This window comes from Eutrigla gurnardus (genome assembly GCF_963514095.1).
Source record: "Eutrigla gurnardus genome assembly, chromosome: 14".
NCBI classification, from domain to species: domain Eukaryota; kingdom Metazoa; phylum Chordata; class Actinopteri; order Perciformes; family Triglidae; genus Eutrigla; species Eutrigla gurnardus.
Genome location: NC_139937.1, coordinates 26,411,489 through 26,426,100, shown reverse-complemented (window position 1 = coordinate 26,426,100; position 14,612 = coordinate 26,411,489). Strand labels below are relative to the sequence as shown.

The following is a 14,612-nucleotide window of genomic DNA, read 5'->3' as shown; positions in this document are numbered from 1 at the left end:
ACCAAACCGGCACATAATCTCCTGGAAGAGACAAAAAGAGAGAAAGGCCGAGACCGTTCTCCATGTTGATGGAAGGCTTCAAACAAAAAGAGTCTCATCCAAATCCTCAGTGTGAACAGGAGTTCTGTCTGAATACTAACGTGATGCTTTTTACTTCCTCTGCATGTGAATAAACACACTTAAAAATCCTATGATTATTAATAAGCTACTCAGCTCTTCTTATTTCATGTTATTTTATGGACACATGTCGTATACTGAGCATCTTGGGTTAAGTTAAAAAATAAAATCAATGAAAGAAAATGTTTATTATTAGTAACACATTCATATTGGGGTTTGTATATCACTCTTTTAAACCAGTAAAATTATTATTTACAACACTAAAATGTACATTTATTTCACATTAAATTAGATGAAAGCTGTCTTCACTCTGTCGAATGGTCAATCACCAAATTAATAATTCTGCCTTGATGCTCCTTCAGTGGTTTTGCAAAAAAAGTATGAATAATAATCCGAGACTAAAACAAACAAAAAGCTACTTTAGTACGGGACTGGTTCAGTCCTGAGAAAGACGAGCACATACACACAGACAACGATTCCTCTGTTCAAGACTACAAGAAAACACAACAGCGACGCACACCAAGTATTGTAAACACGGTCACGTCTCGGTTTCTTTCAGTGTGGAAATATCAGCGAATTCTCCTGACACTGCACGTCTCTCTTCCATCAATATCTCCAGCCTTGTTTGAGTTCTAGTCTTTCACTCGTCTGTTTAGGATCTGTCCATCCTTTCATCCCCTCAGTCTGCCGTGATCGCTGTGTAACGTTCATCTTTCATTTCCCATGAAGCTCGAACCACACGTCTCACTCTCACACCAAAACATCCACTTTCATTCCCTCTAAAAAACAATGTCCGGCTTGTTTTCATTTCTTCGTCTCGCCAGTTGCCTGGTCTCAGGACTCTCAGCAGTGCAGGATCTTGATGAAGGCTTTGCGGAACTCGATGTTGAAGGTGGTGTAGATGACGGGGTTGACGGCGCTGTTGAGGTATCCCAGCCAGGTGACGGCACTGTACAGCGTGGGCGAGATGCAGCAGCTGCTGCAGTGGGCCTTCAGCACGTGGGTGAGGAAGAACGGCAGCCAGCAGATGATGAACACACCTGGACCACCGGGACAGGAAGTGGATGAGAGGATGTTCATAGCACATAATTCATTAAATATCCCCCCACTGCTGCATCCGTACTTCTGTGAAACTGCTTGGAACAACATAGAGAGCGCTTCATTAATCCTGATAGCAGCGCTGCGGCAGCAAGTCACATTAATCACAAAGCAGACGAGGCAGGCAGGAAAACAAACTGCAATCCAAGTGGAAAGCCATAAATAACGCCAACGTAGAAAAATGATTACATGATAGATTTGATGCCCTGAAAAAGGCATTTTATTTTCAAGTTTGAACGATTTTCTATTTTTTTTACGAAAGAATAAAACAGTATGGAAAGTTATTCTATAACCAGATTTTTAAATTTGTTTCATTATATCCAAATTACATGTTTGTTTGTTTTTTAACTGAAACTTAAGCTTGAGCTCTACTTTGAAATGAAGGAATGTTGGTGAGGTGAGGGGTCAGAAATCACAGTTAAATACAAAATACAGTTATTCAATACGCATAGAATTATATGGAACACCCCCAGATTATATCACACTGTAATATAATATTACAATTATACCTTGTATAATAGGCTTACATAGTAATTATGTTTGTGTACACAACAGGAGGCCGCACACACACACACACACACACACTCCGCTCACCGAGCACAATGGCGAGCATCTTGGTGGCCTTGCGCTCCTTCTGCTGCGACAGCCTCCCCCTCACCCTCTCCTTGGTGACCCCCCATCTCTCCCGCCCTCCGCTGCGCTCCCTCCACCCCTCGCGGCCCCGCATGCCGTCGTCGAGGGTCGGGGGGCGGGGCATCAGGGACGAATGTGTCACGGTGGAGAGATGGATCGGAGCAGGACCGACCGAGATGGCCAGGGAGATCCGGGCCCGTCCCGGGTGGGAGGCGGCTTGGGGAGCAGGGGGAGGAGCCAGGCTTTGCTCGGTCTGCGGCAGGAACTGCCCCGACTCCGCTTCGAGGGGGTGAACCACCGCCTCCTTCACCAGGGTCTGGCAGACAGGGAGGGAGGAGGGGGGGAGGGTACAAACAGAGGTGTGGGTGCTCGATTAGAAGGATGAAATGAGGCAGAGGAAGGAGCACATTATGGGACATTAAGATTCAGGAGCATCAGAGGCAGCAGATTGGTTGAGGAAGACAGGAAGTGATGCTGACAGACTCACCACCTTCTTGCGCTGTGGGCCGGCGGTGGCGGGCCTCAGGATCAGGGTGCACAACTTCACATCCTCCGGCTGGGTGCACTTATTCTGAAAGGGAAGCCAATCAAACGCATTCTAGAAGAAAAGTTCAACCGGTGCCGAAAATAAAAGCAAAATACGCTGGCAAATGTCTCGTTTTTAAATCAATACATCTGTGATCAAAACTCATTGATTGGAGTGTGTGCTGGAGTATGTGATGGATATACACAGCAGTTAAAAGACCAGTCAATACATCCCATTCAGTAATTACAAAGACAATTTGTGCAGAAAAACATTTCTCAGACAGGTCTGGAGTTTGAACATCTCATTCAGTGTTAACATCCTGAGGTCTCAAGGAGGAGCTGGAACAGATGTTTGACGGCGAGTCTCCGAGGTTTTAAAGTACGATGATGGAAAAAGCCAACACTCAATGAAAAGCAGATTTGGCAACTTCTGAGTTGATACTGAACAGAATGAAAGTTGAGCTTTTTCATGGTACAATCGATGTCTGCAGGCTGGAAGAGGAAACCTGTGATTCCGAAACGAACGTGTTAAGAATAATAACGACTCTACCTTCCTGTGGTGATGAGCTTCCTCGGCGCCGCCGTGCGTGGTCAGGCCGTGTCTGCGCGGCGGGGCGGTGCGTCTGCCTCGCTTGCGCAGCACCAGGCAGATCTGCGCATACACCAGCAGCGTGACGATGAAGGGGACGTAGAAGGAGGCCACGGACGAGTACACCACGAAGGCCGGGTCGGCAAAGCTGCACGTGGTGCCCTCCCGGTTGGCTAATGCACACAAAGAAGGAATATCCTTCAGAGAAAACCCAATGGTGCTGCCATTCTTTAGAAATAGGACATTCTGGTTAGAGGAGGACCATCAATCCCACTCTCTTTGTTATGGAGACAGAGTTGATCAATAAGACTGGAAATAGGAGGAAGCGGCTTCGTTGGTTTGTGATTGAGATTTAACTACAACATGTGATTAGTGAGCTTTAGAGGTGGATTGTTTTACTTTTCACCAGGGCCAGCCTCCCTGCTTCCCCAAAAAGATCAAATTCAGAGATTTAAAGTTCATTCATGACACTGAAAACTGCAGTTGATAAAATGATCTCAGCACAAGGTCCACGAAGGAGCTTTTCTACTACGTGGTCTTCATCAGCGGATGGTTGTTGACCACGTGATATGTTCTAAAGCTCCAGAAAAGGGACTAAATGGACCAGAGATTGTTTTCTATTAACAACTGAAAGGTTATTTTCATATTATCGAGACCCACGACTGAGGCTCTCCACTCTCACACGACTTCTTGTTTTCCATTTATTCTCAAGTGGCTTGATTTGAGTTCAGAGGGGGCAGCCGCCTTCATTAATGCGCAGGTCGGAAGCCCAGCATCTTCACTGCTCCTTTTGTGACACAACAAGCCGTTCGAGGATTATGCGTTCCCACTTTTATTGGCGGTGCAGACGTCACGCACTCGATGAGACCGACACACAGGAAGAAGGCTGAATGGTCTATTAATCTGTACTTATCCACATGATAGTATGAAATCTGCTGACGGAGCGCACGTTAAGGTGTCTTTTTCTATCTCATCAAAGATTGATCATCAAATTCAGGGACAGATGGATCAGGATCCTGCAGAGACTGTGTGTGCATACGAAGTGTGTACGCTGCTGTAAAGTGAGTTAAATTACACTTCAGAGAACAAAAGGCACTTCGCAGAATACTGCTAAATTAAGAAAACGTCCCTCAACAGCTGCAGGCTAAACCAAGCATGAAGGACCCGATGTTTCACTTCCAAAGTCATTCAAAGAGGAGGCGTTTTGTGCTTTAACCTGCGCTGGGCAGATGTTAGCAGTGTTGTGGTTCATGCAGATGTTAGCGGTGTTGTGGTTCATGGAGGAGATGTTACCAGTGTTGTTGTTCATGCAGATGTTAGCAGTGTTGTGGTTCGTGGAGGAGATGTTACCAGTGTTGTGGTTCATGCAGATGTTACGGGTGTTGTGGTTCATGCAGATGTTAGCAGTGTTGTGGTTCATGGAGATGTTAGCAGTGTTGTGGTTCATGGAGATGTTAGCAGTGTTGTGGTTCATGGAGATGTTACCGGTGTTGTGGTTCGTGCAGATGTTAGTGTTGTGATTCATGCAGATGTTACCGGTGTTGTGGTTCATGGAGATGTTAGTGTTGTGGTTCATGCAGATGTTACCAGTGTTGTGGTTCATGGAGATGTTAGTGTTGTGGTTCATGCAGATGTTACCAGTGTTGTGGTTCATGCAGATGTTACCAGTGTTGTGGTTCATGGAGATGTTACCAGTGTTGTGGTTCATGGAGATGTTACCAGTGTTGTGGTTCATGCAGATGTTAGCAGTGTTGTGGTTCATGGAGATGTTAGCAGTGTTGTGGTTCATGCAGATGTTAGCAGTGTTGTGGTTCATGCAGATGTTAGCGGTGTTGTGGTTCATGCAGATGTTAGCAGTGTTGTGGTTCATGCAGATGTTACCGGTGTTGTGGTTCATGCAGATGTTACCAGTGTTGTGGTTCATGGAGATGTTAGTGTTGTGGTTCATGCAGATGTTACCAGTGTTGTGGTTCATGCAGATGTTACCGGTGTTGTGGTTCATGCAGATGTTACCGGTGTTGTGGTTCATGCAGATGTTACCAGTGTTGTGGTTCATGCAGATGTTAGTGTTGTGGTTCATGCAGATGTTACTGGTGTTGTGGTTCATGCAGATGTTACCAGTGTTGTGGTTCATGCAGATGTTACCAGTGTTGTGGTTCATGGAGATGTTAGCAGTGTTGTGGTTCATGCAGATGTTACCAGTGTTGTGGTTCATGCAGATGTTACCAGTGTTGTGGTTCATGCAGATGTTAGCGGTGTTGTGGTTCATGCAGATGTTAGCGGTGTTGTGGTTCATGCAGATGTTACCAGTGTTGTGGTTCATGCAGATGTTACCAGTGTTGTGGTTCATGCAGATGTTACCAGTGTTGTGGTTCATGGAGATGTAACCAGTGTTGTGGTTCATGCAGATGTTACCGGTGTTGTGGTTCATGCAGATGTTACCAGTGTTGTTGAGTCCAAACAGCAAAGGGCAGGAGATGGCAAAGGAGAGGAACCACACCACCGCGATCATCACCCCCACCCTCCTACGGGAACTGTATCTGGTGTTGTAGAGCATTGGCATGGCCACCGCTGTGTATCTGCAGTACACACACGCACACGCACACGGACACACACACACACACACACGCACACGGACACACACACACACACACACACGGACACACACACACACACACACACACACACACACACACACACACACACACACACACACACACACACACACACACACACACACACACACACACAGAAAACGCATCAGCATGCTGCTCACACACTCAAACATTCTTTTCAATACGGAGTAAACAACAGTTTTAATGCTTTTCCACATTTTCCAAGTAAACTCAAGTAAAAAGGTGTAAGTAGACACCTCGTCCTCAAAGTACACAAGCAAATACACATTTCAGACAAAACCCGGACTCAGTGAGACCAGGACTCAGTGAGACCAGGACACAGTGAGACCAGGACTCAGTGAGACCAGGACACAGTGAGACCAGGACACAGTGAGTAGTCTCTATAGGTCGTTTAGACCGGTGTAATGGTCCCGTTCTATTTAGTCAGTCTAGTCAGCCAACATGCACAATACCAGGACCCTGGCTCACCTAAACGGAACAGGGCTATAATAATGAAGTTATTAATGACTGTATTTAGCATGCTGTCAACACTGCTGCTGCTGTAAGGTTCGATTTTTGAAAAATTAAAGTAAAACTCTCCCTAGTTGTATGATATTATTATATAATGACTCTCCCTGGTTGTATGATATTATTATATATTATATAATGACTCTCCCTGGTTGTATGATATTATGTGGATCTGAAGTGTGGTGAACAGACAGAGGATCCAGATGCTGGAATAAAAACTAAATGCTGTCTAGGGGCTGAAGCCCAGACAACTTTACTGCAGTGTGGATTTTAGTGTTGAGCGCTCTGACAAAGAAATTAGACTCCATCCTGAGTTATTGCACCAAATCCCACGAGTCTAAACTTATCCAGCCTCAATGTGTCAGAGCAATGAGGGCAAACGGCTGACGGCCGGCCCGCTGGGCTCCGGGTCACGACCTGCTAGACCCATGAAGAGGGCAGCAGCTGGAACGCCACATCATCAGGCAGTCTCCTTGATCCATGAAGGACAAACTGGCGACCGTAAAGGCCGTTGGTAATGATGCGGTGGAAGCTGCAGTATGTCTGGGCTCCGACTGCTCTACAGTGTTTGGAGGGCTTCATTGTGCCCAACCTGCACCAATCAAGACCACGGCTCGGATGGAAAGGTAATGCATATTGATTGTCTGCCGTCATTTTGGTCTTCGTTCTAGATTAAATTATTTCCAATCAACTTCATAGAGCATAGAATGTATAGAAGTGGACGTGGTGATTGTGAGGTCACCCATTAGTTGGTGGACTCCGAGTTTTAAAGTCTGGAGTTCAGCATCTTGGAATTTGCGCAAGCCGTTAACGGAAGTGACCATATTTGGACTGTGGAGGAGCGACGGGTGGATCTGATGAACAGCAGCAGCAGAGCGGCACCCTTACTGGATTCTGGATCCATGTGGCTTCTGGTGTGAAGCTGCTAATAAAGTTAAATTCAAGGTGTACAGCTAAGTGTTAAAGTCATCTTAGTAACTCACTGCAATGGTAGCGACCTGTCAATCACAAAGTCAGCCCTAAAGCATCCCCTGCTTTATGGTCTAGTCTAGAACCAGAATTTACCTAATGACCATGCTGGATTGAAGAAGACTTTAAATTAGAGATTGAGACCATAATCTCATGTGTACTGAGATAATAAATCAAATGAGAATAGGTTAATTTCCTCAGAGGTTGCCGGAGAGAGGGATGCAATAAAGATGAGGAGAGTGGATGTGTCATGAGCTCAGTAAATAAAAGGAAGAACCCACCTGTCGATGCTGATGGCACAGAGGTTGAGGATGCTGGCGGTGCACATCATGACGTCCAGCGTGAGCAGGATGTCACAGTGGATGAGGCTGAAGTGCCACTCTCCCACCACCTTCAACCAAACACACATGTTTGACATCAATGCCGTATATTTATTAACCATTAACCCAAATGGACATTTCCTTCACACACCTCCAGGTAGACGCCCCAGGGCATGACCAGCGTGGCCAGCAGCAGGTCGGACACGGCCAGCGAGACGATGAGGTAGTTGGTGGTGGTCTGCAGAGCGCGCTCCCGCGACACCGCCACGCACACCAGCACGTTGCCGAACACCACGCAGAAGATCAGCAGCACTAGCAGCACCGCGTAGAAGTTGTACGGCGGCGAGGAGTCCGACGCCGAGCTGCTGCAGTTGGAGGAGGAGGAGGACGCGGGGGAGGAGGAAGGGTCAAGGGTGACAAAGTGGGAGAAATTGTGCTCAAGGGAGGAGAGAGGGAAGGAGGCGGGGGAGGTCTCGTCTGACTCGTTGAGAGAAGTCATGATCGTGGTCCAGTGGACATGGTCAAGCTGAAACGTGAGGGCACAAAGAGGAGAAGAAGAATGACCTTTCAGGGCCACATTCTGCTCGAGATAATAGATCCAATAAAGACAGGCTGAGTTTGACAGCAGAGGAATAGAAAAGGAAGGGTTATATTGGCAACAGGGTCTCTTTTTCCATCTATTACTCAGCATGCAATGAATGATGTCTGCATGTCTACTCAAACCCAAGACTCCATTCTTGCTGAATCATTGTTTTAATTCCCTGGTCATTTTGTGCATCTATTTAACAATAAATGCAGAAAACAACATGCTTACATCAGCTATAGCACCAACCGTTTTCAACCAATAATAACATCCATCAGTGACTTTGCAGCTTCGGCTCTGCCTCTGGAGAGGCTGAGGAGTTCATTTCATGCCAGAAGACTCAACTTGACTTTAATTCAGTTTGAGTAAAACAACCCAATAGAAGAGCAGAAGGCAGGTTGGACCGGTGAGAAGTGGATTATCTTTTCTTCACAACTCCAGGCTGACGACACGTTTCTGCCCGGTGACGAAGTGCTGAAACCCAGTGGACAGAGGTAGAGTTGAAGGACCAGCGGTGAGTCCCCTCCTCACCCCACCCTTTCAAAGCGTGTCAAAATTATGGTGGCCTCGGGAGATGTCAAAGTGTGGGACATGGTGGACACGTATGAAAACAGTGTCTGCATCCTTTAAATCCATTCCCAAACATTCCTGTGGATCATCTCTTTGCCTCCAGACTCTGCAGTGAACCTGATCCGGTCCCTCCTATTGAAATGTGTGCTTTAAAACTCACATTAGTAACCCGCTTCTTCCTCTCTCTTATCTCACTCTTTCCCTCTGCTCCACCAGGCCGGACAATAGCATCCATAAAGCTCACTTTATTTATCTGCCACGTGGAAGTTGAAACGGATTTTAGCATTTCTCCTGTATGAACTTTCCTGTCAGTCCCAAGGTCGTATTATATCACATATATTATATCACATACACTCAACAAAAATATAAACGCAACACTTTTGTTTTTGCTCCCATTTTTCATGAGATGGACTTAAAGATCTAAAATTCATTCCAGATACACAATATTACCATTTCTCTCAAACATTGTTCACAAATCAGTCTAAATGTGTGATAGTGAGCAATTCTGCTTTGCTGAGATAATCCATCCCACCTCACAGGTGTGCCACATCAAGATGCTGATCTGACATCATGATTAGTGCACAGGTGTACCTTATACTGCCCACAATAAAAGGCCACTCTGAAATGTGCAGTTTTGTCTCACAGCAAAATGCCACAGATGCCACAAGCATTGAGGGAGCGTGCAATTGGCATGCTGACAGCAGGAATGTCAACCAGATCTGTTGCTCGTGCATTGAATGTTCATTTCTCCACCATGAGCCGTCTCCAAAGGCGTTTCAGAGAATATGGCAGTACATCCAACCGGCCTCACAACCGCAGACCACGTGTAACCACACCAGCCCAGGACCTCCACATCCAGCAGGTTCACCTCCAAGATCGTCTGAGACCAGCCACTCAGACAGCTGCTGAAACAATTGGTTTGCATAACCAAACAATTTCTGCACAAACTGTCAGAAACCGTCTCAGGGAAGCTCAACTGCATGCTCGTCGTCCTCATCAGGGTCTTGACCTGACTCCAGCTCGTCGCCGTAACAGACTTGAGTGGGCAAATGCTCACATTCGATGGCGTCTGGCACGTTGGAGAGGTGTTCTCTTCACGGATGAATCTCGGTTTACATTGTTCAGGGCAGATGGCAGACAGCGTGTGTGGCGTCGTGTGGGTGAGCGCTTTGCTGATGTCAGTGTTGTGGATCGAGTGGCCCATGGTGGTGGTGGGGTTATGGTATGGGCAGGCATCTGTTATGGACGAAGAACACAGGTGCATTTTATTGATGGCATTTTGAATGCACAGAGATACCGTGATGAGATCCTGAGGCCCATTGTTGTGCCATACATCCATGAACATCACCTCATGTTTCAGCAAGATAATGCACGGCCCCATGTTGCAAGGATCTGTACACAATTCTTGGAAGCTGAAAATTTCCCAGTTCTTGCATGGCCAGCATACTCACCGGACATGTCACCCATTGAGCATGTTTGGGATGTGCTTGACCGGCGTATACGACAGCGTGTACCAGTTCCCACTAATATCCAGCAACTTCGCACAGCCATTGAAGAGGAGTGGACCAACATTCCACAGGCCACAATTGACAATCTGATAAACTCTATGCGAAGAAGATGTGTTGCACTGCATGAGGCAAATGGTGGTCACACCAGATACTGACTGGTTCTGAGTCCCCAGACCCCCAATAAAGCAAAAAAATGCACATTTCAGGGTGGCCTTTTATTGTGGGCAGTATAAGGCACACCTGTGCACTAATCATGATGTCAGATCAGCATCTTGATGTGGCACACCTGTGAGGTGGGATGGATTATCTCAGCAAAGCAGAAGTGCTCACTATCACACATTTAGACTGATTTGTGAACAATGTTTGAGAGAAATGGTAATATTGTGTATCTGGAATGAATTTTAGATCTTTAAGTCCATCTCATGAAAAATGGGAGCAAAAACAAAAGTGTTGCGTTTATATTTTTGTTGAGTGTATATACTCACGATCACTACCTCACATGCTACAGTATATCACGTTTCCCCTCTGACCCTTTGACCAAACACACGGATATCCAACCTCCCACCTGCTGAGCTCGACTGCTCACGCCACCTGGTGGCCCATGTATTGATTTCACACGGTTGATATTGATTTGAGTTATAGAGACATTTCCATTGTGGCAGAGGTCAGTCTGCAGCAGGCGTGCCGGAGCGTAGCGGATGGTGCTCCACATAACCTATGCATCATAGAAAACGATGAGAAAACTTGAATCTGAATCTACAGACAATAACAGGACTCGGTTAACTCTTATCCTACCACTTCAGGTCACATCTCACTGGGCTTTTTACTTCAATAGAACATGATTTTGTTAAATTATGTATTTCTCATGACTTCAGTTTTCTGATTTTTGCCACGGGTCTAATTTCAACAAGTAAATTAATTTCAACTTTCCTAACAACATAATAAGAATCTGTCTGATTCAAACATCAATGACACAACTGATACTGTTGAGGATATAGAAGGTCCAGACATTCACATTCATCTGATGCAGAAGGAAAGTTAACCGGCGCTCAAAATGCCAGACTCCAGGAGATAAAAGCCCTCTGGATCCGAGCAGCGAGCTGCTTTCTAGTCTTCTTAAAAGATCGTTTTGATACCGAGTTAAAACGCTGAAGCTTCCCTTCACTTTCTCATAACACAGCGGCTTTAATGTGAAATGCAACTTTTAAATATTTACTGCACAAGTCATTGCCCTCGTGAAACAAATCTTTCCCTCCGAAGGCAACGTGGCAGATGGAAAGGTGGGAGTTCTGACCCCGTTTGACTGCTGTTACAGCTACGGTGACATCATTTGATTGTTTATTGATTTGGAGGGGAAGGCTGCCATTAATGACTGGTTCCTTTGGAGAACAGGGTGCAATGATCCCTGCTCCGAGGAGTCCATTTCATTTCACACATGGCCTCCAACGCTGAGCAGCGAACATGTCTTAACTGTCCCTGAGCACAAGGCGACACATCCATCGATTTTCTAACGTGTCACTCTGAAGGTCACATTCTACGGGGTCGCATCACCGTGGCGGCGCGTTCGGCCTCAGAACGGCAGTTAACGAGTTGCTTTGCTGTCATGACGATGCCGACGAGTAACTGATTAATAAGGGTGGCACTTTTAAGTGTACTTTGAACATTTTTCTGATTGCATTTCATACTTTCTTCAAATAAGTGACAGTTATTCTCATTGAAAGTTGTTGAGAAATGTGAGAAACTTCCTCAACCCACCAAACGCATTTAAACTTCATTTTTACATTGCAGTTAAAAGTAACGGATACAAATGAAATATCCACTTTGAGCCACGGGAGCGTGTCCACATGACTTCATATTCATCACAGTTATTATCATTATCGGTTTGTCCGAGCAACAGGCAACCAAGAGCTAGGAAATGTTGCAACGTGTGAACCAGCGTTCTCATTAGAGCCTTAATATACGGTCAATCCATTTTGAGAAAAGCAAAGTCTGAAGACACACACAGTGCCTCTGGCCCAGCACTTGTTATTCTGGCACCCGAATTTAAAAATGCATGGAATGAAATGCATAATGAAACAAGTCTGGTCTGTTTCGGAGAATCCATAACTCCATGGGTTAGGGTTAGGGTTATAATAATCACGCCTGACAGAATAAACATGTCTGCCAATGAAAACAACAGGTCTGTGAATGGAAAACAACAAAAAGAAATAATGCTGAACACAAAGGCAGCTGGTTATGATATTAATACATGTGTTTTTAAAACTTAATCATCTCTATTTCCCCTGTGAGAGACAAGCTGATCATCTATATTTGGGTAATAAAACTATGGTTTCCTGTCTGATTTCATGTTTAGTAAATGACCTCCCATTCCTTCCTCCCGTCTCCTTCAGTACCGGTCCGTCCAGCTCCTCCTCCCCCTGCTCCCCCGGTTTAATCTCCTGTTTCTCCTCCTTTCTGGAGACATTTGACAAGTCTATTACATCCACGTCCTTGTCTGCCCCCATCACCACTGCAAAAAGCGCCTCCTCCACCTGGATAAATCTTTCATTGCTTCAGTGAAGGCAGGACTGAGTGGCGGCCGCTGGGACTGATGTGGATGTTCGGCTGCATATAATCAGCTCTCTGCTGAGTTCAGGGCAGAAATTATTCACTCTCATCTCACACTTCTCCTCCCTCCCATTTCTACCCCGACATCCTCGCGTTCCCACTTTATCGGGTTGTTAACGAGCAACCAGTGACTTTTCCAAAGGCACAACATCACCGGGCTGTAAAGTGAGTTACAGCTGTTCTGTAGAGACGGCGTCCTCTCCTCGAGGTCCGCTTGTTTTCTCCCGTATGAAAGAAAGAGATTTGGATTGCAGCAATGTTGGTTTTTATTGGAGTATATATGGTAACATACACTCAATCAGCCACACCGATTACTAGGGAATGACTATGTGGTCTGTGACAGCTCGTGCTACTTGTGTTTAAGAGAAGGAAAGTCCTTCACATCAAGGTGTCCTTCATCAAATCATTACATTGTGGGAATGGCAGGTGGATCTTTTTAACACCATCTGTTTCTGTAAATACTGACGGAAACTAATCAAATATAAGCTTCACGTAAATCTTCCAAAGAAGTGTTCAAAGGGCTGGAATGAAGGATGCACTACGGCGTGATCAGTGTTTTCTCTTCTATGTAAAATAATGTCTTCCTGCCAGGTGGATGAACAGAATCAACAGGGAATCCTCTCAGCAGAGTCACACGAGACCTCCGACCACAAGCATCTTTTATTCAACAAGCTATGTTTTTGCATCGTCTCCATCTTTTATTCAAACACGAGAGAGTGCAGCTTTTGGAACTCAATTCAAGTGATGTGTGCCTGATATTCCCAGACTGAAAACACAGATTGGACTAATATGAGACAGAATCAGAGCCACCGTAACGTGAACTAGTGAGAATGTGAAGAAGGTGGGTATTATTAGGGTTTATTCACACACACACACACACACTGCCAAATAAAAGTGGAATTATTCCTCTTTTAAGGCTCACATTTCAGTCTATCATCATGTTTCTGTAACTGAGCTTCATTATGTTGAGAGAAAGCCTCGTTGTCTGTTTCTTCAATGTGAACGTGATTCCATTCAGCCACACTTCTGAGCCTCATCACACGAGAATAAGATATAAATACCATGTAAAGTACTTTAAAGTGCAACGGGGATGTTTTTCAGACCACGGTGAGGAATTTAAGGGAGAAATAAAATCACCCAGAAGTTTTTAATGTGTCTAATGATAAGAATGTGTGGATGAATGTAATCTATATACCTGTACAGGTATTTTATATGTTTTGTCTGTATATTCTTCAAGGTCTATAGAATGAGTCGATTAAAAACTACTGTTCATTTCACTTTTGGATTTGTGTCTCCCCGTTATTGTTCTTATTAAGTTCTAATTAAAAACAAAAATGTTAACGTTTAAAAGCAACAAATCCCCCAAATGTTAACGTTTAAAAGCAACAAATCCCCCAAATGTTAACGTTTAAAAGTCGCAGCAACAAAGACAGAAACACAGAGTTTCCTCTAAATAAACCAACCTGTCTTTTAAAGCGTTTAAATCACTCACCCTCCCTGGAGACGCTCTCATTCAGGTCCTCCGTCCTCTCGGGAACAAACAGGGACCGAGGAGGGAACTACGACCAGGGACCGACCAGAGACCACTTCGGTAAGTCCAGGGAACGACCAGGGACCGGCAGCACCGGGCGGCCAACGGAGGCTGCAGCGTCTCACCTCACGATTTACCACCATGACCTCGGTCAGCCGGTGTACCGTCCTCACACACGCACACACACACACACACACACACACACGCTCAGACACGGTACTCGTTAAAGTCCCCGCTCCTCTCCTGGCGGTGACCGGTGGAGCTCGAGGAGGAGGAGGAGGAGTGAGGAGTGAGGAGTGAAGAGGAGGAGAGAGGAGGAGGAGGAGTGAGGAGTGAAGAGGAGGAGTGAGGAGGAGAACGGGACCAGTTGGGAGGAGAGTAGGGGGGCGGGGGGGGGGGGGGGGGGGGGGGCGGGCAGA

At 45.7% G+C, this 14,612-nt stretch overlaps 1 protein-coding gene across 4 annotated transcripts; it reads right to left on the bottom strand.

The window, feature by feature from the left end:
- Positions 1–334: 334 nt before the first annotated feature.
- drd2l (dopamine receptor D2 like) lies at positions 335–8,483 on the bottom strand. Of its 4 annotated transcripts, none has more exons than XM_084026381.1 (8): positions 7,546–8,483; positions 7,356–7,465; positions 5,405–5,541; positions 2,924–3,135; positions 2,336–2,446; positions 1,810–2,164; positions 1,241–1,352; positions 335–1,157 (listed from the first exon to the last, which is right to left on the bottom strand). In XM_084026381.1, the coding sequence occupies exons 1-8, from the start codon at positions 8,083–8,085 to the stop codon at positions 797–799; spliced, it is 1,938 nt and encodes a 645-aa protein (XP_083882507.1). In that variant the 5' UTR covers positions 8,086–8,483; the 3' UTR covers positions 335–796. The 4 variants fall into 4 exon arrangements, with proteins under 4 accessions (XP_083882507.1, XP_083882508.1, XP_083882509.1 ...); XM_084026382.1 differs by having other exon boundaries at positions 2,336–2,419; positions 7,546–8,481; XM_084026383.1 differs by lacking the exon at positions 1,241–1,352 and having other exon boundaries at positions 814–1,157; positions 7,546–8,478.
- Positions 8,484–14,612: the final 6,129 nt, after the last annotated feature.